The 25,833-nt window shown below is 35.9% G+C and overlaps 1 protein-coding gene and 1 non-coding gene across 2 annotated transcripts in view; one reads left to right on the top strand and one right to left on the bottom strand.

Annotated features, from left to right (window-relative positions):
* The window catches only part of SLC15A1 (solute carrier family 15 member 1), a 57,910-nt gene extending 32,680 nt beyond the window's left edge, over positions 1 to 25,230 (bottom strand). Inside the window, exons 1-7 of the mRNA XM_074191936.1 lie at positions 25,036 to 25,230; positions 10,995 to 11,011; positions 10,388 to 10,469; positions 10,146 to 10,287; positions 9,376 to 9,492; positions 6,660 to 6,759; positions 5,840 to 5,930 (exon numbers count right to left, since the gene is read on the bottom strand). Coding sequence (XP_074048037.1) covers positions 5,840 to 5,930; positions 6,660 to 6,759; positions 9,376 to 9,492; positions 10,146 to 10,287; positions 10,388 to 10,469; positions 10,995 to 11,011; positions 25,036 to 25,039 — 553 coding nt within the window. The 5' untranslated portion in view covers positions 25,040 to 25,230. The remainder of the gene's footprint in view (positions 1 to 5,839; positions 5,931 to 6,659; positions 6,760 to 9,375; positions 9,493 to 10,145; positions 10,288 to 10,387; positions 10,470 to 10,994; positions 11,012 to 25,035) is intronic.
* Positions 2,853 to 2,960, top strand: LOC141492470 (U6 spliceosomal RNA). Its single transcript, XR_012469935.1, has one exon. It is a non-coding gene; the product is annotated as a U6 spliceosomal RNA (small nuclear RNA).
* Positions 25,231 to 25,833: the final 603 nt, after the last annotated feature.

Raw genomic sequence — 25,833 nt, forward strand, 5'->3', positions numbered from 1 at the left:
ATTTGTAGTCAGTGAAGTTGGGTTCAAATACTATTTCTGACACTTTCTTTATGAGGTCTCATCCTTTTATGTGGGCAGTTAGGTGGTGGATAGAGCACTGACCTTGGAGCCAGGAGGATGGGAATTCAAATCCAGCCTCAGATACTTACCAGCTACTAGTTGTGGGACCTTGGGCAAGTCACTGAACTCTGAATGCCCCAAATATAGGACCATCTCCAGTTGTCCTGATTCATATCTGGCCCCTGAACCCAGATGACTCTAGAGGAGAAAGTGAGGCTAGTGACTTAGCACAGCCCCCCCCCATTCAAATCCTATTCATGTGCTTGTCATGGCATCATCTCCCTGATGCCATGGCCTTCTTCAAGAATGGAGGACAAACATTATCCTTTTATGTATTTGGACCTCAAATTTCTTATCTGCAAAATGAGGGGGTTTGAATCAATGCATTTTAGCCCTAAACTTATGAGTCTATGATCCCTTCTTTGCAGGGGAAGGAGGGAACAACAGGTGAATATATTGTAGGAACAGTTAGGTGGCACTGACTCTGGAATTAGGAGAATCCAAATTTAAATCTTGCCCCAGATAGTTACTAGCCATGTGACCTTGGGCAAGTCATTTAACCCCAATTGCTTCTCAAAAAAGGAAAAAAAGGAAATATTACATATACTTCCAGACTGATTGGATGTAATGATGTCTCCTCACACTTTTTTTCCTCCTTCTTTACGACATATGTCTCACTGAGCAAAAAATAAAAAGGAAGGAGGTATATGTGTAAGAAAATATTTAATAATTTTACACATATACACAGAGACACAAATTTATACACACACACACACACACACACACACACACACACACACACACACATAGAGAGGGGGGGCTAATCATTTCAAGGGTGGGAAAAGAAGAAAAAAAGAAATTTACACAATTTTGTTGTACTTTTGAAAGGAACAGCAAATTGTGCATAGTAGATATGCAGTTTCACATGCAATCATCTTTTTTTATTGCACAATGTTATGGATGCTTATCTAATTTTATAAAATATTTTCTAAATTAATATTTATTATTAATTAATGTAATGGTTATTAATAAATAATAAAATTAATGTAAAATTAATAACTTAAAAATAAAATAAATTTTTAAACAAGAAAATATATTGATTAACAATTTTGGGGAAAATATATATGATGGTTCCAAATAAATACTTCATGGTGGTAAATTTTTCCCTTTCCAGCTGAAATAAAAAGCCATCCAAAGCACAATCCCCCAAAGTTGTTAAATAAACCTCCTTAGGCCATAGAAAGGAAGAAAGAAAGAAAGAAAGAAAGAAAGAAAGAAAGAAAGAAAGAAAGAAAGAGAGAGAGAGAGATAATCCTATATCTGTAAAATGAATTAGAGAAGGAAATGTGTACACACACACACACACACACACACACACACACACAGACACAATGGTTCTTTTTCAATATACTTAATGTCACAGTTCCTTGTTGAACTGATCAAAGTAGAATACAATCCTGCTACAATCTAATAGCTAGTCTTTGAAAGTTGTTGCAAATGGGGTAAATGCACAGCTGTTCTCTAAGAGCTAGGTTGGTTCTCCAACAACAACAGTAATTTTCCATCTTGGAAGGACCTGCCAGAGCTTGGACTTAATTCATAACTTTCGAGATCTTAGGGCCACAGCAATGTCATAAGGCAGTGCTTGAGTTCCATGGATGAAGTTCCATGATCCATGAACTCAGAAGGAAAAAATTCATTTCACTATGACTGGTTTTCCATCATTCTAAGAAGGAACTCCATAGGCTTAACAAGACAGCCAAAGGGTTCCATAAAGTTCCTAAAGTCTCTTCCAACTTTATGATCTTGGGACTTTGACTGCTCTAAGTTATCAAGAGTTTTCTTAACCACTCTCAGGGCCAAACTGCTTACTATTTTCCCAAGAAGCTTGATCCATTTGAAATGATTTTAGTTCTCACTCTGAAATTGGCCTCTTTAGAAAAGGTCTGCCCTCTGGGATCTGTTCCTTGAATCTTTCCAAAGGAACCCTCTTATGACCCGAGAGGAGGAAGTAGCAAGTAAAATGGATCTAGTAGTGGAAGTACAATCCTTGAAGCTCTTTTCTCTAATGCATCCTACTAAGTCAGTTCTCAAGATCTTTCTCCAACAGTTCCCCACTCAAACAAGAGAAATGTTTTTATAAACATTTATTTCTTCCTACCCATGCCCCAGTAATTGTTCACAAGTATGTAAACTTGAACAAAAATACATCTTTATTTCAATATAATTGATTTCCTTTGTAATACTATGTGTTTTATTGATTTAAAAATTATTCTGAGAAGGGGCTCCATAGGTTTTATTAGACTGCCAAGGGGGTCTATGACACAAAAAGATTAAGAACCTTTGCAATAGAGCACTGTAGTAAAATGTTGGGCAGTTATGTAGCACAGTAGACAGAGTGCCTGGCCTAGAGTCCAAGAAGACTCTTCTTCAAAATCTGGCCTCAGATACTTACTAACTGTGTAACCCTGAGCAAGTCAATCCTGCTAGTCTCAGTTTCTTCATCTGTAAAATGAGCTAGAGAAAGAAGTGGCAAGCCACTCCAGTATCACTGCCATGAAAAAGCCAAATGGGGAATAATTGCCTAGCTGTGTGACCTTGGGCAAGTCACTTAATCCCATTGCCTTAAATAAATAAAATTTTTAAAAAACACTAAAAAAAGCCAAATGGGGTAACCAATAGCTATGCAAGACTAAAAAACACTAAACCACAAAGTAGAACTTTAAAAGAAGCAATCATACTGATTGACTTCCTAAGAATTGACTCATCCTGGTAGTCATTTCCACATATCCATGCTCACTTAGGCAGCATATATACTAAAATTGTAAGGATACAGAGAAGATTAGCATGGCCCCTGTACAAGGATGACATGCAACTTCAGCTCCACACATCCTACTTGATCATTATAATCATTTTGGCATATCTATTGTATCTACTAGTTTGGCATTGATCCTTACAGTAATAGTTCTATAGTTGATTACCTCATTCTTAACAGAACTAGGGATCATGTCTGCAGTTATCTCATGGAAGTGTCTATTTTTAAGATGGTTAATTAAGCATGATAATACAATCTTTGTTCATTAGAATTAAAACATTTGATTCTGGAGTTTTTAACATATTAGTTCTTTATGAACTTCTTAAAAGATTTTTGATTTCTTATTTTGTCAGTTTGGGTTGACCTTTTTCTAATTATGGATCCATTTATTTTATGCTTAATTTTCATAATATATCATATAATATATAATCACATAATTATATAACATATAAAACTATAATACAGTTTTTAGATTTCTCCATTGATCGAGTTCTCTTATTTTGATCACTTGATTATTTTCTTTATTTTGGATTCAATTCACTATTGGTTTATTAAATTTGTCTTCATAAATACCAGATTTGTTTTTGTTACTTTGATAATTTTTTGATTTTTATATATTTTCTCACTTTTAGTTCTCTAACTACAAATTCAAGTTGCTAGTATCTTTCACTGATACAAATTTGTTTCAATCTCAAATTTTATATACTGTTTATAATATCATTATGCTATTGTTTCTCTAATTTAATAGAATTGATATACACAGCCATAGGTACCTTCTGATCTTCTTTACCTTGTAGAATATTTCTGAAGTATTATTATCATTACTATTATTATTATTATTATTATTTTATAGATTTGTGATGATCAGTGTAGAGAACCTTTAGTGAGGAAATTGCCTCTTCTAATACAGAACAGTTAGAGTTCTTCCATTGACAATCTTAGAGAACTGTCTGGAGCACTGAAGTAAGGAGATTTGTCCAGATTCATATGGATAATATGAGTTTTTAAAATATGCTTGAATTTTTTGTCACTGATTCCCTGAATCCATTTTTGGATGCTTCATTATTTCTTAAAATAGTACATATTCCCTTTAATTTTCATTAAATTCTCTTCAAAAGTAATCCAATTTTTATTTCATGCTATCTATAACATAATTTCTGATCTTTACTTGATTTTTCATCTATCATACCCCATTAGTGTTAAAATTTCTCACTATTATTGATTTTTATAATTTTTAGAACCATTAATAAGAATAATTGCTATTCAGTTAGATACCCATAATGCTTAGTACAAAACATTTAATATGATATAAAATTTCTTTACCCCAATATTCTCTTGTTCTACTAGAATCTGATGTCAGGCCTGTTGCTGACCTCCCAAAATTGGTTAGAGCATAGTAAAATTTAGTTTATCTTCTGATGTTAGAGCAATAAGTATTTGTGCTATAATATTGCTGTTTGAAAGTAGCATTGTTGGATTGTGTTAATCCCCTTAAAAATGATTTCTTCTAAAAAAGGAGAACTCAATTTACTTACATTAAATTTTACATAATGATTAAGGTTTACTTATTTCTATCATATTTTGATAAAAATTGCTTCATCAGAAGGCAATAGAAACCTTTCTTTCATTAATATTTACACTATATGAGCAAACCTATACAATTCAACATAGTTCTATTTTAGATAATTAGCTCTAAATTTCATTTGAAATCTAGATTTTCAAGTCCTCTCTTCTTTCTACTACCCCAACATACTACACTTAAGTTTGATTTAGAGTTTTGCTTACAAATTTATCCAACTAATCTTTGTTTATTCCTCTCATTTTTCCTTAAGAATATTATTTCTTGGGGCAGCTAGGTGGCTCAGTGGATAGAGCACTGGCCCTGGAGTCAGGAATACCTGAGTTCAAATCAAATACACATTACTAAAATAGTCTTGTTGTAAGTTCAAATCAAACACTTAATGATTACATAGCTGTGTGGCCTTGGGCAAGCCACTTAACCCCCAATGCCTTGCAAAAACTAAAAAAAAATATTATTTCTTATATGGATAGCTGTCTGAGAAGGAAATGAATATAGGGAGAAAATTAGATGCAAAAATAAAAAATATCATTACAATTTTATTTATAAAAAAGAACATAGTTTTGCTAAGGAGTTGGTTTGGAAATTAACTATCAGAATATCTTATTTCAACTATTGTTTTTCCTGGGGGGGGGGTTGGTAGGAAAATTTTGTTAGCTGGATTAAGTTTTAATGTGCCACTTTTCTTCTTATCTATTATGAAATCAACCTTGTTATAGTCTTAAAATGTGACAACATCCAGATGAATTGCACTGGAATGTACTGTGTTACTCCTATTGGTATCCTGTGAATTCTGTTAGTTTACAAATAGTCTTTTTAATTTTTTTTTCTAGAAATATGGTACTATTTTTCTGAATGATCATACTCTTTAATTCAAGCAACAATTTCTGGTTCATTCTGTATATGGAGGCAGGAAGTTGGGATGTCACCTAGCCTCTTTTTGCTTTAAAAAAGTTACATTATGGATTTAAAACTAATGAATAAAACATTCTTATAGCTTTGAGATTTGAGATAAAACTTGTAAGGGGCTAGAATGTAGAGATAAAATTGATTAGAAACCAAGTTCAGATTTCTCTTCCTACCCTAAGCTGCAAGAAAGACAAAGCACTTTCTATTACTTTTTGGTAAAAAGCAAGGGACAAAAGAAAGGTTCACAGGATCAGAGTTATTACTGGAAAGAAACTCAGAAGTCATCTAGTGAAGGTGCCTCATTTTACAGTTGAGAAAACTGAAGTCAATAGAGATTAAGAAACTTGGTCTAAATTGACAGAAGCAGAGCTGGCATCCAAATTCAAGTTCTATCTTCCAATCCAATACTCAATAATGTGATTTTACCATACAAGAAAGTGAAAGAAGTAGGAATATTATGGATTAAAATAGTTTACCTCTGAGCATGGGAGTTATGATTGTAGAAAGGAGACTTCCAGCATTGATGGCAAGATAAAAGATGGAAAAAAATCTGTTTCTTTGTTTTTCCTGTAATGAAAAGGATATAAAAAAAGAGTGAGCACAAATCAATAATAACATTTAAGGACAAAAAGCAATTGGTTATCTGATATTAGCTCATCTGCTTGTTATTACAAGCATAGTTGAAAAAACCCAGTGACTAAGAGAAGTTATGTCAATGAAATTTTATTCCCAGTCATATTGATCCACATCCATTTTATTTTTTTTTGCTATGTTTGCTTTATTTTTTGTTGGTTTTTAATTTTTAATTTTTAATTTACATTTTATTTATTTACACATTATTAAAATAGTCTTGTTGTAAGAGTAAATATAATTCCTCCCCCCCTCTAAAAAATAAAAATCCTCACAACAAATAAAGTGAAAGAAAGAGAAAAAAAATGTGTTTCATTCTGTGTTCTGATATCATCAGCTCTGTCTCTGGAGTGGATCACATTCTTTATCATAAGTCCATCAGAGAAGTTACTTCCATATTTTTCCACAGTTGCTGTTGCTGATTGTAATTCCCTCCATCCATTCCTCCCCACTTTCATCTATTATATTTTCTCTCTCCTTTCACTCTGTCCCTCTTCAAAAATGTGCTGGGGGTCAGCTGAGTGGTGCAGTGAACAGAGCACCAGCCCTGGGGCCAGGAGGCCCCAAGCCCACGTCCCACCCCAGAGACCCAGAAATCACTCAGCCCTGTGGTCCCAGACAGGCCACCCAATCCCACCATATCCATTTTCAACAAAGGGCACATACCTGATTTTCTTCAAACTGATCTCCACCAAATGCAGAAACACAAGGTTTTATTCCACCAGTACCAAGAGCAATCAGGACAAGTCCCAACAGCGTTAAAATTCTAGGGAAAGAAATTAAGTTTTAAAAGCATCCATTCTTCAGGGTTCTCTTCTCTAATCTTAACAACACTCCCTTTCTGCAATATTTGATATGGTGACACAGAACAGGCTCAAATATATATTGAGGATAAGTGAAATTATGATTTCTACAAATTTTGTCTACTTTTTCTTAGTAGCATACAATAAATTTTCTCTCCTCCAAGTAAATTGCATGTCTAGAGGAATGACACAAATTTATTGTGTCTTTGTGACTATTGTGCCTTTGATTGATACCACAAAATTGTAACTAAGTAGGATTATAAGGGAGTTAAGTTCTATAGCTACAATATATAGCTGTATGGGGCATACTTGACCAGCTAAAGGTTAGACAAAATCAGTTTAAAATTGATCTTTAAAGACTTATTAGGATTAATATTGCTGGGGGGAGGGGTGTAGGGGAGTAGGGGGGGTCTGGTTGGTTATGCTAACAGATACAAAGCAATGAGATCTATATATCAAGTTATCAGTTATTATGTTCCTATAAACATAGGAAGAATGCTGGAGTGCTAAGAGATGGCTGATTCAAGAACAGGAGATGAATTTTCAAGTGATTTTTTTGAAGTAGTATGGGAAGAGGAACTAACTTTTTCCTATAGTGATCATCTGATGAAATCACAAGTAGAAATTACAATTTAAATGAGTTTAGTCTTCTTAGGAAGTCTACTGGATGGATGCAGGAATGGAACATGTCCTAAGTGTTGGTGTAATAAGTTTTATAGGGGTAGACACACCAAAGCTTGGGGATTAGGAAATCAAATATCTCTTAAATCTTGAGTAAGTGGCTGCAGATGTAAGTAAACCAATGGAACTGAGACCAAAAATTATGGAACAAAGCCTAAAATGGTTTTTTTTTTTAATGTATATTGCTTTTCTCTTTGTTTTCTTTTCTTGACCACATTCAATTAGCCATATCTTAACAACTTGTCAAGAATTAGGTAGCTAGGCAGCATAATGGATAGGGTGCTGGACTTTGAATCAGGAAGAAATGAGTTTGAATCCTGCCTTAGATAGTTATTAGCTGTGTAACCCTGGGAAAGTCATTTAATTATAATGGCACCCAGTTCACAAGGTCACTGTAAAGATCAAAGGAGATAACATTCATAAACCTTAAAATGCTACATAAAGGCTAATTAATATTAATATTATTACTATTTTTTTTAGGTTTTTGCAGGGCAAATGGGGTTAAGTGGCTTGCCCAAGGCCACACAGCTAGGTAATTATTAAGTGTCTGAGGTGAGATTTGAACTCAGATCCTCCTGATTCCAGGGCCCGTGCTTTATCCACTGTGCCACCTAGCTGCCCCAATATTATTACTATTGATAAAGAAATAGACTTTAAATATAGACAGTTTATGTAAAGTAACTGACATCTTTATAAAATTTAGCTCTTCACATTAAGATATGAAACTAAATATACTGGGACAGTCTCTGTGGATTGATTAAATATACTTGGGATGGGAAATCCCTACTAGAGGGCTGGAATATAGAATAGCAATCACATTGTCACAAAATGGCACAGGTTAGGGAAGTTATTTTGGGGTCCAGACATAATTTCACGTGTGTAGGAATTCCCTGCTGATTCAAACTAGTAATTCTTCATCTATCTAATAGGTTACATAACTCACCCTGCCTTCAGAGTCGGCAGACATAGCACCCTACATTTTCTCTCAATGACTTTTTTTAAATGAAAAGACTTTTTCATTTTCTTTTTTTTTTTTAACTAGAGTACAAAACAAGTTAATGCCAAGAAAGCAGCAAGTCTTAGTCAGGAAATTCATCTATATATAAGTGAAGAGAAAAGTGAGGTTAAATTATGTTTTCTATTAAAGATATTCTGCTCAAAGATTTACATGAAAAGAAAGTGAACACATAAATAAGGCTACTAATGCTGAAAAAGCACCTTGTAAACTTCAGAAAAACCAGGAGGATAGCTAGAGGATATTACCTAAAATTAAAATTCTTTTAGAGGAATGCTAAGTGTTACTACTGTGAGCATGAAAAAAATCTATTACTTTAATGACCACAATTATCCATGGAAAAGAAATTACTCAAGGGATTTAATTTTGGAAAGAACAATTTCTCCCCCAACTTGGCTTGTCCTCTCTGAAAACATCATATTAGTTCCTAGCTTCGCTTTCTGTAAGCTTACAGAAACAAGATAGCATACAATAAAGGGCATTATTAGACCCTAGGCCATTAGGCCATACCCCCAAAAAGTTAGCATCTGATTTAAATATTGAAGTCAGCAAAAAAGGTACCATCTAAGCCCTGAGAAAGTGTCTTGCATTTGCCAAGCTACTAGTCACTAGGAATCTTTCAGTTGCCTCAAGGAGAAGCTGATCACAATGCCAATTGTTTTTGACTAAGACATGGAAGTAAGTAGAACATCAAAAGCAAAGGACAGAAAATACCATCTGAGATCAAAATGATGATATAGTCAAAACTCAATTTATGATTAAGGGGGATGATCTCTTTTATTTCTAAAAGTTGACTATGAAGGATAGGCAATCTTTTTAGGAGGCAAGAAAGAAGTAAGCTAAAGTTAGAAAAAATTATATAAGAGAATAAGCTTCAACTTACATATGTAAAGCAGGGTTAAGAGGTTTTCCATCCTGGGTACCAGAAAGTTCACCAATGGAGCTTATGGCAGTAACTACTTGTCCCACAGTATAAACAATGGACAATGAGATGATTGTTCTTTAAAACAAAAAAATTAGAATAAGAAGATCTATCTATACTTGTAAAATCCCCATGCCAAAAATTTCTCCATTTCATAAACATCAATTGCTCATGATACCATATTCATGATAATTTGTACTGTTACTTTGAGATTTTTTATAACTATATGCCTCATATAATATTATATTTTGGAAAATGACTGGAGTTAAACAGAGCAGTAGAAAAGCACACTTTTTACTTTAATGTGATTAAAATTGACATTCTAGCCTCTGAATCTTTGCTCAAGCCATTCTTCCATTAAGATCGCCTTCCTACACTTCTTCATTTTCTAGCTCAAGTCTGCCCACATTCTTTGACCATCTATAGTATAGACTTATTTAATAAAAGTCAGTACATTCTATTTGCGTGTATTCATGTTTCTAATTCCAATGAAATTACATGGCCTAAAAGGAAAGATGTTCCATGTATCCATCCTTAACTCTATATTTCAGTCCTACACATAACATGTTTAAATGTTGTTCCATTACTTGAAGAATGTTAAAGATGAACTCTCTATATATTTAAACTCTATATTTGCTTACTCCATAATTCCCAAAAATCTAAAATAGAAAGATACTATCTGTAATTGATAAAGAAGATTTCTCCTTAAATAAAAAATAGTAACTACTTACTTGAACTTTCCCAGCCAGGAGTCAGCAATGAGAGCTCCAAGGATTGGTGTTAGATAGCACAGAGCAATAAAGGTGTGATAGATGACAGTAGATAGACTATCACTCCATCCAATGAAATATTTGAAATATATAACTAGAATTGCTATACATGGAAGGGATAAGGAATGCAAAAAGAAAATGTTAAGATATTCAGGTAAATTACTTGTTGAAGTTAATGGAAGAATATGAATTCAAATAATTACCTTTCATTCCATAGTAGGAAAATCTTTCACAGAATTCATTGATAATAATGAAAAAGATGCTTACAGGATAACCAAGACAACTCTGAAGAGGAAGGGGAGAAAATATTCTAGTTACACAACTGAAGTGTACATCATGGACACTTAGAAATTTATTTCACTTTAGTATTCTCAGAGTCAAGAGACAGCTTTATTTAGCTACTTATCCAAAGTTTGAAAGCTTTACAAAACAGGCAAAGTTTAAAAATTGAGAATTCTTTACCTTAAATCATTTCACACCTATCTACAATAAGCTGGTCTAAAAAAAGTTTAGATAGTATTTATGAATGAAATACTGGTATAAATTAACTAATCAGTATAATCTCTTCATAATTAAAAAGGAATAGGTAATGAAGATTACTTAATAGCAATAAAATTTAAATATTTAAAGTTAAAATTTAAATATCAAAAATATCATTAAAAATTTAAGAATATAATAGAATTGTTTCCACATATGGAAATCTTGACTCCAGGGCCCCTACTCTATTGACTGTGCCACCTAGCTGCCCTTCCACATGTGGAAGTCTTAAAAAAGAAAAACATTAAAGAATAACTGAAATGATATACTCACCGGTGACTTGGAAGTCCCTAAAAAGGAAGGGGGAAAAAAATCAGTTCATACCAGGAAGTCTAATAAAATATTTCTAAATATTTTATTTATTAATATCATAAATGCTGAAATTGGAATTCAAATTTTTGGGTTGGTGACTGGGATTACAAAGTATATGACTTTTCAGTTATGAAATAACTTTTTCTAGAACATTATAAACAATTTTACACATTTACCTTAATTAATTTTAGATTTATTTTCAGATGGAAAATTGAAATAAAGATCTTTGATTTATATACTGAGTAGGGCAGTTTGACTAAATTTCAATTTAAAACCCTTCTTAGTCACAAGGAAATTAATAAAAGAAAAACTCAGAACTTAACCATGTTTGCCCCACCTACAGACATGCAAATAAAATTGTGAAATATCCTGGTTTATATTTTTTCTTCTTGAAAAAAAGAAGAGCACTGTGACGTGATTGGGTTTACTTTAAAAGGGCCAAAGCAACATTTTGACTTGATAACCTCTGATTTATTTAGCAAAGACATAAGTGAATGAGTCCAAGTATCTACATAGTCATATTCTTTATCCCATGATCCTTTTCTAGGTTTATAAAAACTAATTATTACTTATTTTAATTGATATAGTGAAAGACTAGCTGGAAAACTTACCCATTATCTGCTAGAGAAGATAACTGGTTTTCCACTTGGAAGAGGATGCTTTGGCTAGCAAAGTGGGGATGGGAGAGAGAAGGGCATTGGACTCTTAGCTACCTTAGAAGAAAGTCTTAGAACCATACTAGGCACTTTAATATTTAAATTAAATCTCAGTGGATAGAGAGTTAAATCTGAAATAAAAAAGTCAAATTAAAATCCAACTTCAATTACTTATTAGCAGTGGGACTCTGGGCAAGTCATTTGACCTCTCTCTGTCCCAGTTTCTTCAACTGTAAAATGATGATGATAACAACTATCTACCTAAGGTTGCTGTGAGAATAAAAAAAGTCCTCAGACCCAGGGCCTGATATATATAGTAGGGATGTTTTTGTTTTTGTTTTTTTCTGTCCCTGTCTCCTTTATGTGAAGGATGGAGAGACTGGGAACTCAATTTGTGGCTATTTTAATTCTCAAGGCAAGTAGAATAGAATCTGAATTGCAATAGATAAGGTTGTGGATTGTGTGTGTGTGTGTGTGTGTGTGTGTGTGTGTGTGTGTGTGTGTGTGTGTGTGTGGTTGTGGATTGTGTCTGTGTGTGTGTGTGTGTGTGTGTGTGTGTGTGTGTCTGTGTGTCTGTGTGTCTGTGTGTCTGAGAGAAGGGGGCAGATAGATCAAATGTAGTGATGGTAGAACTGAAAGGACTTGACAATTGATTGGGTGAGAATAGGGAAATAGAAGATCCAGGACTGAGGCTAACCCAGGTGACTGGCAAGATTGTGGTACTTTTGTTCCATGATATATTGAGAAGAAGAATAGAGGAAAGGGAGAGGAAAGAAAAAAGAGTTTTTGTTCTAGATTTGTTTGATAGAGTTGTTACTAAAAATATAGGAGATTTTTGTCTAGAATTCATGAGAAAATAGGACTGGAAATATAGCTTGGAGAGTCATCTGCATAGATGTGATATGGAAATATATGTGTTCAGTAAAGCAGTCCAGGATATATATTCTATACTTGGGAAATAAGAGATGAGGACACCAGGGAAAGTTGTTGTGAAAAAAATAACACATTCAAGAGAGAAGTGTTAGAGAAGTCAAGTGAAGAGAAATATCCAGAAGGAAGGGATTTTGGGTTTGAAAACTGCAGAAATATTGTGATATATGAAGAATGAGAAAATGTCATTGAATTTCACAATAAAAAAATGAGTTTCAATAGAGAGGTCTTACTGCAGTTTTCAGTTTTCAGATTGGGCCTGTAATCTTATTGATGTGGGTATGTATCAACCAGTCATAATAAATAATACTAAAGCCAAATTACTAAACATACCTATGTTCTGTCATGAAAAGAACCCTGGATTTGGCATCTGGAGATCTTGGTTTTTTAACTCCTATGTTATTTAGGATAAGGTACTGACTGTTAAGATTTGAAGAACCTAAGCATAGGTTTCCTTGTATTTAAAATGAGAATATTAGAACAGTTCATTCCAAGGTCTTTTCCAGCTCTAAAATATAAGAAACCAAGTAAATTCTGGGATTGAATACTTGACCTCTGGCACTGAAGTAAGGCCCCACCTATAGCACTTCAGGTAGTCACCTTTACAACCTCCTTGAAACATTCTTTATAGGAGAGATCAGAGGTTATTGGATTCTAACTGTAAGGGAGCCTCAGGCTATCTATTGCTTTTAATTATAGTCAGCATTTCTTATCTTAATTTACTGCAAGTCAACAGATTTATCAGGGACAGAAAACTAAGGTGCAAAGATGATGATGTGTACTTTGCTATTTGAGTTTTTATGCTTATGAGATTTTAAGTTTAAATGCTGGGTCACATTTGTTTTCTTTGGTACCATGGTTTGTTCACTATTTGGAAAGTAGAAAGGCGATATAAATGGAAAGGCACATGGCTCAGAAAAAAATATCTTGCCTAGACAGTTGGTCAATGAGTTGGAGAAGAATTTACAAGTTAGACATCAAGCTGGATTTGCCATCTGGTAAATTGCTCAATATTTTCAGTAATCTGAAGCTATTCATTGCTGTGAAAATTAACTCTCAATAGTCCATTTTATCCAATCAATGCTCCATCATGGCAAATCATAATATATCACAACCTGAGGAATCTAAAATGCAAGTATTCCAAAGGTGATGAAAAGACATAATGAGTATGAGGTAGTATCACTTGAGTAAAAAGATATCAAAAAGAGCAGGGAGTTTAAGAAACAGAAATCAGATGTATAGCTCAAGGGTTATGTTTGTACTCTTGAAAATATTTTAGACAACCAAACTATACAAATCCAAGTTGTTTTCCAAAAAGAAAAGCTTTGAGGAAGCTGATTTTTTTCTTATTGAAATAGTAGGATCAGTTTAGATATCTTCTACATAAATCAATCTGTAAATTCTCTAACATAAAACAATATGTGATTTAATATGAAGTATTTGAAATAACAATGGTAAACAGTTCTTAGATTAGTTTGACCTAACAAAGGCAAGAGAAATATGATATCCTAAGGGTAAAACACCAGGTGACCTTAAAATGGTGTTTTGAGACAGGGTGTAGTAACTTGAAATCACCGATTTCCTGGAGAGTTAGTGTGACTGATTCTTAGCACTTGTCTTGGGATTATTAAAATTACAAGTAAACAGATAGATACAGGTAGCATAGCAACACAGTGGTAGAACTGAAACTATGAGCCAGATTGGCACTTCTATTTACTTTGATTTTCAATAGAAATGTGAAATAACTGGTTTGCTGGAATCCTTTGCCATTCTAAAAAAGTCACTACCAATAGGAAGCATCAGGGAAGGCAAGGATTCCCCATTTCCTGCTTTTCAGACTTACTAGTAGGTGGTCAATGTCCAATTTGCATTCGGTATACCTTTTTCCTCTTTCCCTTATTCCTTCCCCAGGTTGGGGTCTATCAAAATAAAGACATTGGGAATCTTAACATGGCTCTTTACAGCAACAGTGAAGCTCCTCTTCTGGGGGTCAGTTGTTAAGTATAGCATTCTGAAGGTAGTATGTGAGTAATCTCATTGAAAAAGGGATGTCTCAGGGCAGTCAGATGGCTTAGTCAATTGAGCACTGGAGTCTGGAGGACCTGAGTTCAAAAATCTGGGCTTGATACTTATTAGCTGTGTGACTTTGGAGAAATCACTTAACCCCATTGCCCAACCTTCCTCCCCCCCCAAAAAAAAAACAACAGAAAAAAAGAAAGAAAAGGCAATGTTTCAAATATTGATCATGTGGGCATAAGATAGAGTTGAATCTTATTTTATGACTGGAAGGTCCTGAGAAATCTAGTCCAATCCCAGCATTCTGTGAAGGATACAACTGAAGTCCAGGGAGTTGATTGTATTTATCTTTTTATGTTGTACTCTCCTAGCACAATGCAAGGTATTTGAGGGTAGTGACTTTTTCTCTTTAAATGCTGAGAACCCAATATAGTGCTTTCCATACAGTAGGAATTCAATATTTGCACAGCTACAGTATTTTATACACCCCATCTTTGTACGACTTTAGGTGAGATTTTTTTTGTTTGTCAAGGTTTTATCTCTAAGCTCTCTTTACTCACTAAGCATTCCATGCATCCTCTCCTTACCTATAGAACCTCTTTCTTCCTTTAAGGTTCAGTTCAAGCATTACTTCCTCACCACCACCAACAACCACCACCACCACCCTCATGAACTGCTAGTTCCCTTCGTCTCTAATTACTTTCCAAGCTTAGATTATCTCAATGCTTAAACATGTATTCAATCTCCCATTAGAATGTATACTCCTTGAAGGGGGGAGGGACAAATTCATTCTTTGTAATTGTGTTCCCTCACACCTTGCACAATGTTTGATATGTATAATGATTGTTGGAAGTGGAGCACAAAATGTCTCTGTATTATGTACACTCATAGGGATAGCTTTGGTTTAGACCTGTGAATGAGCTGATATAGGGAACTCCCAGGTAAGGAAATTCTTGCTAGTGGAACATGGAACCTTATCTGAGATTTATGGTCTTAAGAATGCTATCTAAAGCAATGAGGGAGTTAAGTGACTTTTTGGACATATGAGCCAGGAGCCCGTACTCTAAAGTATCTACATTTTCCTGGTTCTTTCTATTCACCATGCCATATTGCCTCTCATACACAGTTAACCCAAATTTTAGGTCATATTTTATCTAGTAATTTCTACTTCTTTTAAACTCCCATCTCCTATTTTAAAATCAACAGTGAAAAAGGAAAAAGGACTGATATGTACAAAAATATTTATAGTGGTTCTTTTTGAATTGGTAATTGTTGGAAATTGAGAAGATGTCCATCAATCGGAGAATGGCTGAACAATCAGTCAAGGCATGTAATTGTGATGGAATGTTGTTGTTAACTTGTTTCAGTTATATCCAACTCTCTGTGATCCCATTTGGGTTTTTCTTGTTAAAGATACTAGAGTAGTTTGATATTTCTTTCTCCAATTCATTTTACTAACAAGGAACTAAGGAAAACAGGGTTAAGGGCTTGTTCAGAGACATAGAGCTAATTAGTGTTTTTGGACAGAATTTGGACTGAAGTCCTCCTGAGACCAGGGTCACTGCTCTATCCATTGGGCTACCTAGCTACCTCTGTGATATAATATGTTTGTGCTAAAAGAAATGATGAGTAAGTTGTTTTCAGAAATATCTGGGAAGACTGAGATGAGCAAAATGAGAATAGAGTGCCCAGTACACAGTATTGTACACAGTAACAACAACACTGTATAATTAAATGTGAGTGGCTTAGTTATTCTCAGAAATGCAATTATCCAAGATAATTCCAAAGTACTTATGATGAAAAATGATATGTACCTTCAAAGAACTGATAGAGTCTGAATGCAGAATGTAATGCTCACCAAAAAATCAATAATGTTAACAAGCAACTAGTTTTGAAACATATGTTTCATTTTTCTTGACTATTTTTTAAAAGGAAAAAACCAATCACGACCAGTGAAATGAATGGTGAGCAGTAAAGAAAGGTATGAATAATACTCAAAGTAGATAATTCAGAGTGACCTCCTTCAGATATGCTTTTTAAGTTATAGTAAAAAAGCCTTTAGCTATTGTCCAGGACTAGGATATTCTAAATAATTATGTCTTCTGATCATCAGAAGATTAATACTGAACAAATCACAGACATTTTAAACTAATTATGGTTCCTTCCTCAAGTAGCATATTCTACTGCTAGTAACGGGGACTTGACCTGTGATTACACGCTCCCCAAAGGAAAAACTCCTTCTATAAAATCAGATCAGTTACATTTCACCAAAGAGTATTAAAGTCATCAAAAAGATGGAGATTAAAATGTTTTAACAGACTGAGAACTTGCCTGATTTATACCCTACTGAAATCCTATGAGCTATGATCAAGGATAGAACCAAAAAATGAGTTTGTCAAAAGAATGCTTTATATCCAATGTAATACATTTATGGTTTCATGATGAATTTAAAAATGTATGAACTCAATATCAAATCACATAATACAAGTGATGGAAGCAAAAATGTTTTTAAGGCTTATAAATCAATAGATTAATTATTTTCCTTTTTTCCCAAAATAAATTGCAAACCACTATTTGATTGCAAAGTGAATGGTGTTGATATTCACTGGGAATGGTAGACTAGCTGCTGTCTTAAATCCTGGCAGCAGAAGGTTGCATAACTATGATACAAATTAAAACATAGATACATGTTTCATATGGGGAGGATTCTTTGTAATTGTGAAGTGGTTTATTTTGTAATTCATTAAGAGCTGCCTCTTCATCTCTTTTTGTAATACCTATGTAATCATACTTTTCTCCCATACTGTGCTTGTGTCATGGGATATTTTTAAATCTATTTTCTTCATCCCATTATTCTTAGCTAGCCAATCTCTGTGGGATATAATTCTGTCATCTACTATGGTGGATGTTTGGGTTTATCATCTAAAAATCTGATAAAGGGGGCCATCTAATCATGGATCAAACTATTGAAAAGGACTAAAGATGGATCTATGACATTATTACAAATACATACTAATAAACTAATATTTTATATATGTATATATATAAGTACATACATATATATACTTTAGGGTTTTTGGAGTACTTTGCATTTATTAACTTATTCAATCTATTCATAATTCTTTAGATCCAATTATTCAACCAGTTTTGATTTCATATAATTTCTTTCATCTAGATGACATCTATCCATCTTTTCCCCAGAAGATGCGAAAATTTTTAATGCAGTCCAATGGAAAGAATGCTGGATGTAGAATTAGAAGATTTTGTGTGTGATTATAGATAGTCTTTATAAGTCTTCAGTGGTTCATCTTTGAAATGGAATGAACTACTAGATTGACATCAAAGGTCTGCTTCAGCCCTATATACCACTTTATACCTTGATCCTAAAAACCTGCCAAAATCTGTCTGATTTCAATAGCATTCCCATCTAGTACCTCTGCCAAAGAGAAATAAAGCAGTCTCTTTTGACATGCCACAAATTAACATGACTTTCTATCATCATTGCTTTCCTTTCTAAGCACTCATAAACTAATTCCTTGCAACATTGTAAAATGTGAAACCAAGTAAAATTCATTATAGTTCAAAGAATTTACAAACCCCCTTCCCATTTTTGATAGAGGAGGAAGACGGGGAGGGGGGAGAGAGAGAGAGAGAGAGAGAGAGAGAGAGAGAGAGAGAGAGAGAGAGAGAGAGACTGAGATTGATTTGATTCCTTAGTGTCCTATGGCAACTCTCCCATTTTCCATTATAATTTTTTTCTGTGCTGAAACACTGGTGTAAGCATAATTTCTAAATTGTTTATTTATTGTTTTTGCTGTTTTAATCAAGTCTCCTAACTTGACCATAAAAAGCAGACAAGTACTCTCACTAAATCATCCATTTATCATAGGTTTTTAATCTCACTGTTCACCAATTTAAATTTTATGTCTTAAAGATCTTTGACTTTAACAGAGATTACAGAGGCAAAATAGAATAGTTCTATCCTATTTCTTAAACTTCCCTAGCAATATACATATTCTTTCTTTGATCTTCTTAATCATCCTTACTCCTTCCCATGTCCCCACACTGCCTATGTCCATAGCTTGTATTGGCAAGGATTTTGCCTTCTAAGTTTGGATTACCTTTGGCCTGGAAGAGTAATAGCTCACATTTATACAGCATTTTCAGCTACTTTAAGTTAAACAGTATAAGTAACAAGGAAACTAAACTTGAAATGACTTTCTTTAGGTCACACTATGCTAAGACTTTTCTCATTTTGATCTATCCTTTACTCAACTATCAAAGTTATCTTCCTAAAGTACAGGTCTCTTTTCTATTCATTTAACTACAGTAGCTTCTTTTTGCCCCTAGAATCACATATAAAATCTGGTTTGGCTTTGAAGGTCCTTTAAACCTATCCTCTTCCTATTTTTCTAGTTTTTCCTCTCTTCCTTTCTCTCCTCCACTTACTCTATGATACTACGATTCTGTCCTTACTATTATTAACATTCCTCCCAATTCAGCATACTTTCACTGGCTTTCATACTGGAATTCTCCTTTCTTACCTCTATTTTCTGGTCTCCTCAGTTTCCTTCATCCTACTTTTTTCCAAGAATTCTTTCCCTGCCCCAGTCAGAGATTAGCATTGCCTTTCCTCTAAAATTAACTCCATCTTGTGTATATGTTTACAGGCATACAAATGAAGATATCTATATCTATTGTTGTACACACACACACACACACACACACACACACACACACACACATGCATCTTGTTTGTATCTTATCTCCCCACTGGACTGTGAGCTCCTTGTTTTTGCCTTTTCTTTATATGCCCACACAGTGTCTAATTGTGTCACACAATGACTAACACATAGTAGGAACATAATAAATCTTTGTTGATTTGAAATGGTATAGCTAGAATTCAAACCCAGGCTTTGATATGTGGGAGGAACTGGAGGCACCAAGTATAGATAGTTTTTTCAATGAGTTTAATCAAGAAGGGGAGGCCAGATAGAACACAATAGCTAACAGGAATAGTAGGATCAAATGAAGATTTGATATTTAAGGATGGGGGGGAACATGCATATATTTATAGGCAGCAGAAAATATAGTAGCCTATGTAGAAAGATTAAAAATTAGTGAGATGATAGATGATAGAGGAGGCCATCTGCTGTAGAAAACAGAAGGAATAAGATCAAAGGTCCATGTAGAAAAGGGTCCATAGTTTTATAGATTGCTCAAGAGATCCATAATACCAAAAAAGGATAACAGCTATGATATAGGAATTAAGAAAATTGGAAGGACAGGTAGGTGGCAAAATGGATAGAGTACCAGGCCTGTAGTCAGGAAGTCTCATCTTCTTGGGTTCAAATCTGGCCTCATATACTTACTAGTTGAGTGACCCTGGGCAAGTTACTTAACGCTATTAATTTCTTCATCTGTAAAATGAGCTGGAGAAGGAAATGGCAGATTCTTCCAATATCTTTGCAAAAACCAGTAACTAAACAACACTGAAATCAACTAACCAATAACAAAAGGGTATCATGACAAATCAGAAAAGTACCACAGATTCTAGGCTAATGGGCCAAGGACTATGAATTTACATGAGAAAATACCTACCAGCTTTTACTAGTCAATCTTCCTGTGAAGACCTCATCAATATGCAACTGACTTCAATCATGTCTCCTAAATGTCTGAGTTTAGTGGATCTGCCCTCTCTCTGTGACTTGTCTGCTCTTTAGTTTTGTCATCATGATTATTCTATCTGATTTTGTTCACTCTGGTTTTGATATATCCACTGAGTTAGTTCTTCAGATCCTGGCTGGTAACCCAGTAATGTTCTCTCACCTATCCTATTGTCCATTTCTTTTAGGTCTCTGCACCTACCTTTGCCTGAACCCCCTTTAAAAGGGCTAATTACTGACTAAGGTCTCCAGAGGTAATTCCCTCACATCACACCTGCTAGCCTACTTAACAACTAGATGAAATTCAGGCTCATTCCATCTCCATTGACACCAGAAGAACTATGACCCAAAGTTTAACTTTATTGCCTTAATTCTGCCTATCTCAAACCCTAATCTTCAGTTATAATTGATTTCCAAATGTTTAGCATAAACCTCAGCACTACAAGACCTACCATATAATAGGATAGGATATTGTTCCATTCAAGATTTTTAACTCATTCTGTAAAGACATTATCCTCATTGAGTTCAGAGCTCTGAACTAAGTAAATGGGGTTATTAACTAGAATTAGGAAAATATTGTTGCAGAGTGGCAACTTTATTTTGCAGAATGGAGGACACTTATGTTCCTATAGTAATTTTTGTAAATAACAATTATGTAACATTTTCAATACATATTTCCATATTAAATTATCAAATTAGCTTTGCAAATACTTTCTTTTATTGTTTACATATAAGTATAATACAGTTTATCAAAATTTTGAACTAAACCTATTTCTTATCCCATATTTTTCTATTCTACCTTAAAAAAAATCTGACTTCCCTTCCCTATAAATAACTATACTAGATATGGACACATTTATTTCCCACATTTCCTTGTCTACTCCATGCCAAATACAGTCAATAAACAGTTTTTAACTGCTTACTTGGGAAGTTAAGAATTCGGGAGACACAGAAAAGACAAAAATAATCACTGCCCTCACAGAATTTAAAGGCTAATAGGAAAGACAATACTTTCTCTCACACACACACACACACACACACACACACACACACACACACACACACAGACACACAGACACACAATATAAACCAATACCTTCAAGACAAGTAGAGTAGATGGAGGGGAGGTAGTCTCAGATGAGATGGGACTAATAGCTTGGAGAACAGAGGAAAGCTTCTTAGTAAATAGCACTAGAGCTTTTTTTTTATTCTGAACTTAAAACACCAAATAAATGAACATTTCTATATACACTGTAGAGTAATGAATTGTATTTAAAAGTGGAAATATGTATAATGCAGAACTTGTCAAGCTGAATCTTAGGAAACACTTTAATGATCAGAGGAATATAAATTCAAGGGAGGAAGAGGCCTCAGAAGTCATTCAAGAGAAGTTAATCTGTTTAAAAGTCAATTTTTCCTAACAGTACTGACCACTTCAAATGGCAGTTTTCTAGATATAGTCTCTTATTACTTGTGTAACGGTTTTCCTGCCCACATTTTCCCAGCTTCAAGTGTCCATTATAGATTTAAAGACTAAGACTGTGTAGTCTATTGTATTACCATCTTCCAAAGGCTTAGGAAAGGTTTCATCAATGTTTCTTGTAGATAGCTAAAATAATCTAGAAAAAAAAATGTAATACGGGAAGTACAACACATGATTCCCTAGTGAGACCAGAACAGCATTAAAATAAATTGGGAAAAATTAAACAAAGTTAAAATAATAATACATACATTTTAAAACTAAATTAATATGCAGCCCAAAGCCATATATAGATTAGTAGCTCCTACTAATCTCAAATTTCTCAAACTGAGATTTCTATTTGATTTGACATCATTGGGCTAGAAAACAGATAAAGCTGTCCAAAGTTATTTGACACCATTCAAGTCCTTTCTCCCTAACTCCAGGTTATCTCCCAAAGTTCTCAACTCACTTCTCTTGCCACATAGTCAGTAACTTCATTGATTATTTCTGTGTAGGTGATTCCCACATCTATGTATCCATTCCTCATATCTGAATTTCTGTTCTGTCTACTGGACATCACCACCTGGATGTGCCATATACTTCCACAAAATTAAAATATTCCAAAAGAGATCTCTTCTCCTAAACCTGTCTTCCTGCTCCCTTCATTTATTTCTGTTGAAGACATTCACTCTTTCTTACCCATTACATTCAATAAGTTGCCAAGGCTTCTTTACCTCTATAATATGTCACAACCTTAATTTTTTTCTCCATTCAAAAGACTATTTTCAGTTCATCATTTCTCACCAAAACTAGATCAATAGTCTCCAGCTGGCCCAGTGAATAGAGCACCAGACTTGGATTCAGAAAGACCTGAGTTCAAATCTACCCTCAGATACTTATGAGCCCTGGGCAAATCACTCAACCTGTTTACCTCAGTTTCCTTAACTGCAAAAATGAGGACAATAATAACATCTGCCCTTCTAGGGGTGTTGTGAGGTTCAAATGAAATATTAATAACATGCTTATCACAATGTTGGCACATGGTAGGTACTAAATAAAGACTTATTTTCTTCCTAATTGGTCCTTTCCTTTCTCCAATCCACCCTTCACACAGTTACCCAACTGATATTCCTGGAGCACAGTTTGTGCTACATATAGGATCCTATGATCAAGAAATTCCAGTGGCTCTCTATTGCCTCTAAGACAAAATATAATCTGGTTCCAATCCACCTTTCCCAATTCCAAATATTCCAATGCAATATTTTTCATTGTTCCACCTCTCACTCCATGTTTCATCTCAACTGGCTGATTTGCTGTTTTCCATAAATTGAGTTCAATACACCAGAGGTGGTATGAGGCCAGGCCTCTTATGCTTTGTAGATGCAGAATTATTCAAGCTTTAAACTTTAGCATGAGAATTAGCTCCAGAACACTCTGTCGAAAAGGCAGAGATTCTTTTTCCCTGACAGAATAGTTGCTATTGAGGAACCATTTCACAAAAGCAGTAAAGAGGGAAGACAATATAAACACAACCTAGCTCCTGGAGATCACTACCCCTTTAAAGCCCTGCCAAACAAACTCACAATTTGATAATATTTGTTCACCCCAAGTGTCAGATTTAACAATTCCTAATACCTGAAAAGCTTGGACTTTCATTTTCTGCCCCTCCCCCTTCCCTCTACATCCCCCCCCTTCCTTCCCATTGTTTAAGCAGGACAAATTTGTCTTCTTTCCCTTTCTCCACCAAAACCAAAACCACAACCAAAAATGCCTTTACCAAGTTAAACATATTATGGGGGCTTGGGAGAGGAGGGGTAGGAGGAGGGAGAAAAGGGCAGAAATGACAACTAGTATCTGGATGCCAAATTTTAAGAAAAACACCGACAAACTGGAGTCTATTCAGAGCTGTGCAATGTACTGGTTTATGAGAAAAATAATTCTACATTAGGAAAAAGGTAAACTAGAACCTTGAGGAGAAGAGAGGTGGGCACACCCTGAAGTCTCCAAAACTTTGCAGGAGCCTCCTCTCCCAAAGACTCAGAACTAGGATCAACTGATGTTAGTCCTTTGATACCTCAATTTGTTATTGTACAATTGTTAATACTTCAAACTGGCAAAGGAAGACATTTTCAGACAGCTGGCTATTTAGAAAGAGGACCTCCCAAGATAGGGAACTTTGCCTCTGTCTCTGTTTGTGTCTGTACAGACAGCAGGTGTGCAAAATCGCTGCTAGGATTCAGAAAGGATGCCCCGTTGTGGAAGGACTCATAGTAGGAGTTTTATGGATAAGGAGGCAAGGTTTAGGTTCTGCCTACACACACACACACACACACACACACACACAAACTTTCTACCGCTCTGAGCTCTCTTCCTTTCTCCATTCCTTCCTCTCCAACCTCCCACCTCCTTCCTCAAGCATCCCCTCTACACAAATAGCCAGGAAAGACGGAGTCCAGGTTTCTCTTCCCTAAAGCCAAAGGCTGCAGGGAAGACTAATGCCTACCAAGGCGGGAGACTCCTTTGGTGCTGCCCACCAGTCAAGGTAAGATTTGTTCAGCTTTTGAGGGCCCAACCTAAAGGACTTCAGTGACCTCAGAGGACGCCTTCTTCTCCCTCTTTCCTCCTGCAGATGCTCGGTTCCATTCGCACTGCCTCCCCCACCACAGCCGCGGGGCTGCGAGGACTCCTGGGGGGGGGGGGGGGCTGGCCCCTTCTGGTAGACAATGGAGCCGAGAAGGGGCCCTCTAAGCCGGGGCTGAGTTCTGCTTTGATCCGTTGCTAAATCCTAGGTCCCGGCTTCAGCTTCATTAGCCCGAGGGGGTTCGCCGCGACTCCGGAGGGTGGGGGTGGGGAGGGGAGTGGGCTTCCAGCACTCGCAGGGGAGGGGAGGTTAATTGGCCGCTAATCAAAAGAGCTCCTAGCTACTCAGTGGGGGCTCACTGCCACCGTGGTGGGCTCGCTCCTTCTCTGTGAACTCTGAGTAATGGGCTTCCTGCTCCTCCGGGGGAGGGGTGGCGCTGGGGTAAGGGGAACTCAATGCTCCTCGGAGCAGGCTTGCTATAGGGGTGGGGGCTCACTGCTGTGTGCTTCCTCCCTGGGTCCCGTTTCCACCCCCAGCTCCTACCACCCTGGGCTCTTCAGTCTCTTGGCTCACCCGCTAGGTCCCGAGGTCTGTAGACTGCAGACATTCTGCAGCAGCGAAGGCAGAAGTTGAGAAAGTTTGGCAAAACTTTTGATTCTGACCCACCAAGTTTCTCTCCCCTCTCACTTACCCATAGTGGCAGGTTGGGATGCCTCTACCGGACTGTCAAGACAGTCGAACAGTGAAGACTTTTTGTCTTGGGGGGTTTTTTTGTCTTCCTCCTATAAAGGTGTTGCTCCAAGCCCAGCCCAGTTACCTGGCCAGCTGGAATTGTAAGAGGCAGGGGCGGGCCGGGGCTCCACCCTCCAGGTGGGGGAAGGAGAAGGAAGCTGCAAGGTTTGATGCTCAGTGAAGACCAGAACAGATAAGTCCGCCCTACGTGCTTCCTAGAGAACCCGGAGTCAAATTTCCCAATTGTGGATGTGGGGAGGGCAATGGGGGAGCTTACAGCAAAGAGGAACTTTAAGGAACCACTGGCCCAGCCTTGGGAGTTTTTGTCTCAAAACTCAAGTGGAGAATGAATGAGAACATCCGAAAGGACGGTGTGGGAGATCGAGCTGGTTTTCACTTTTCTGACCACAAAGAGAGTCTTGCTCAACACAGGTGGCAAGAGAATGAAGATGTGTCACCTCCGGTGAATCTTGGGCTTCCGCATCTCCCGCACCTCCACTTTAGATGCCTTTCTCGCCTACACCAGAAACTTGTTACCGGTTCTGAAGGACAGACTGGTCGTAAAGATTCCCAGCCCTGATTAGGCAACCTAAATCTGGGACAGAAGGGCCTTCTTTCTCCATCTTTCTTCATCTTCAAGGGTGTGGTGATCACGTGAAGTCTTGGCATACATTCTTCTTGAATAGTAGCTCTTAATGTTACCCAAGGTCAAGAGGGCTTGAACTCCAGTAAATGGACTCTAGGGAGAGATAACCAA

The sequence above is a fragment of the Macrotis lagotis genome, chromosome 6 (assembly GCF_037893015.1).
Source record: "Macrotis lagotis isolate mMagLag1 chromosome 6, bilby.v1.9.chrom.fasta, whole genome shotgun sequence".
Classification (NCBI taxonomy): Eukaryota; Metazoa; Chordata; class Mammalia; order Peramelemorphia; family Peramelidae; genus Macrotis; species Macrotis lagotis.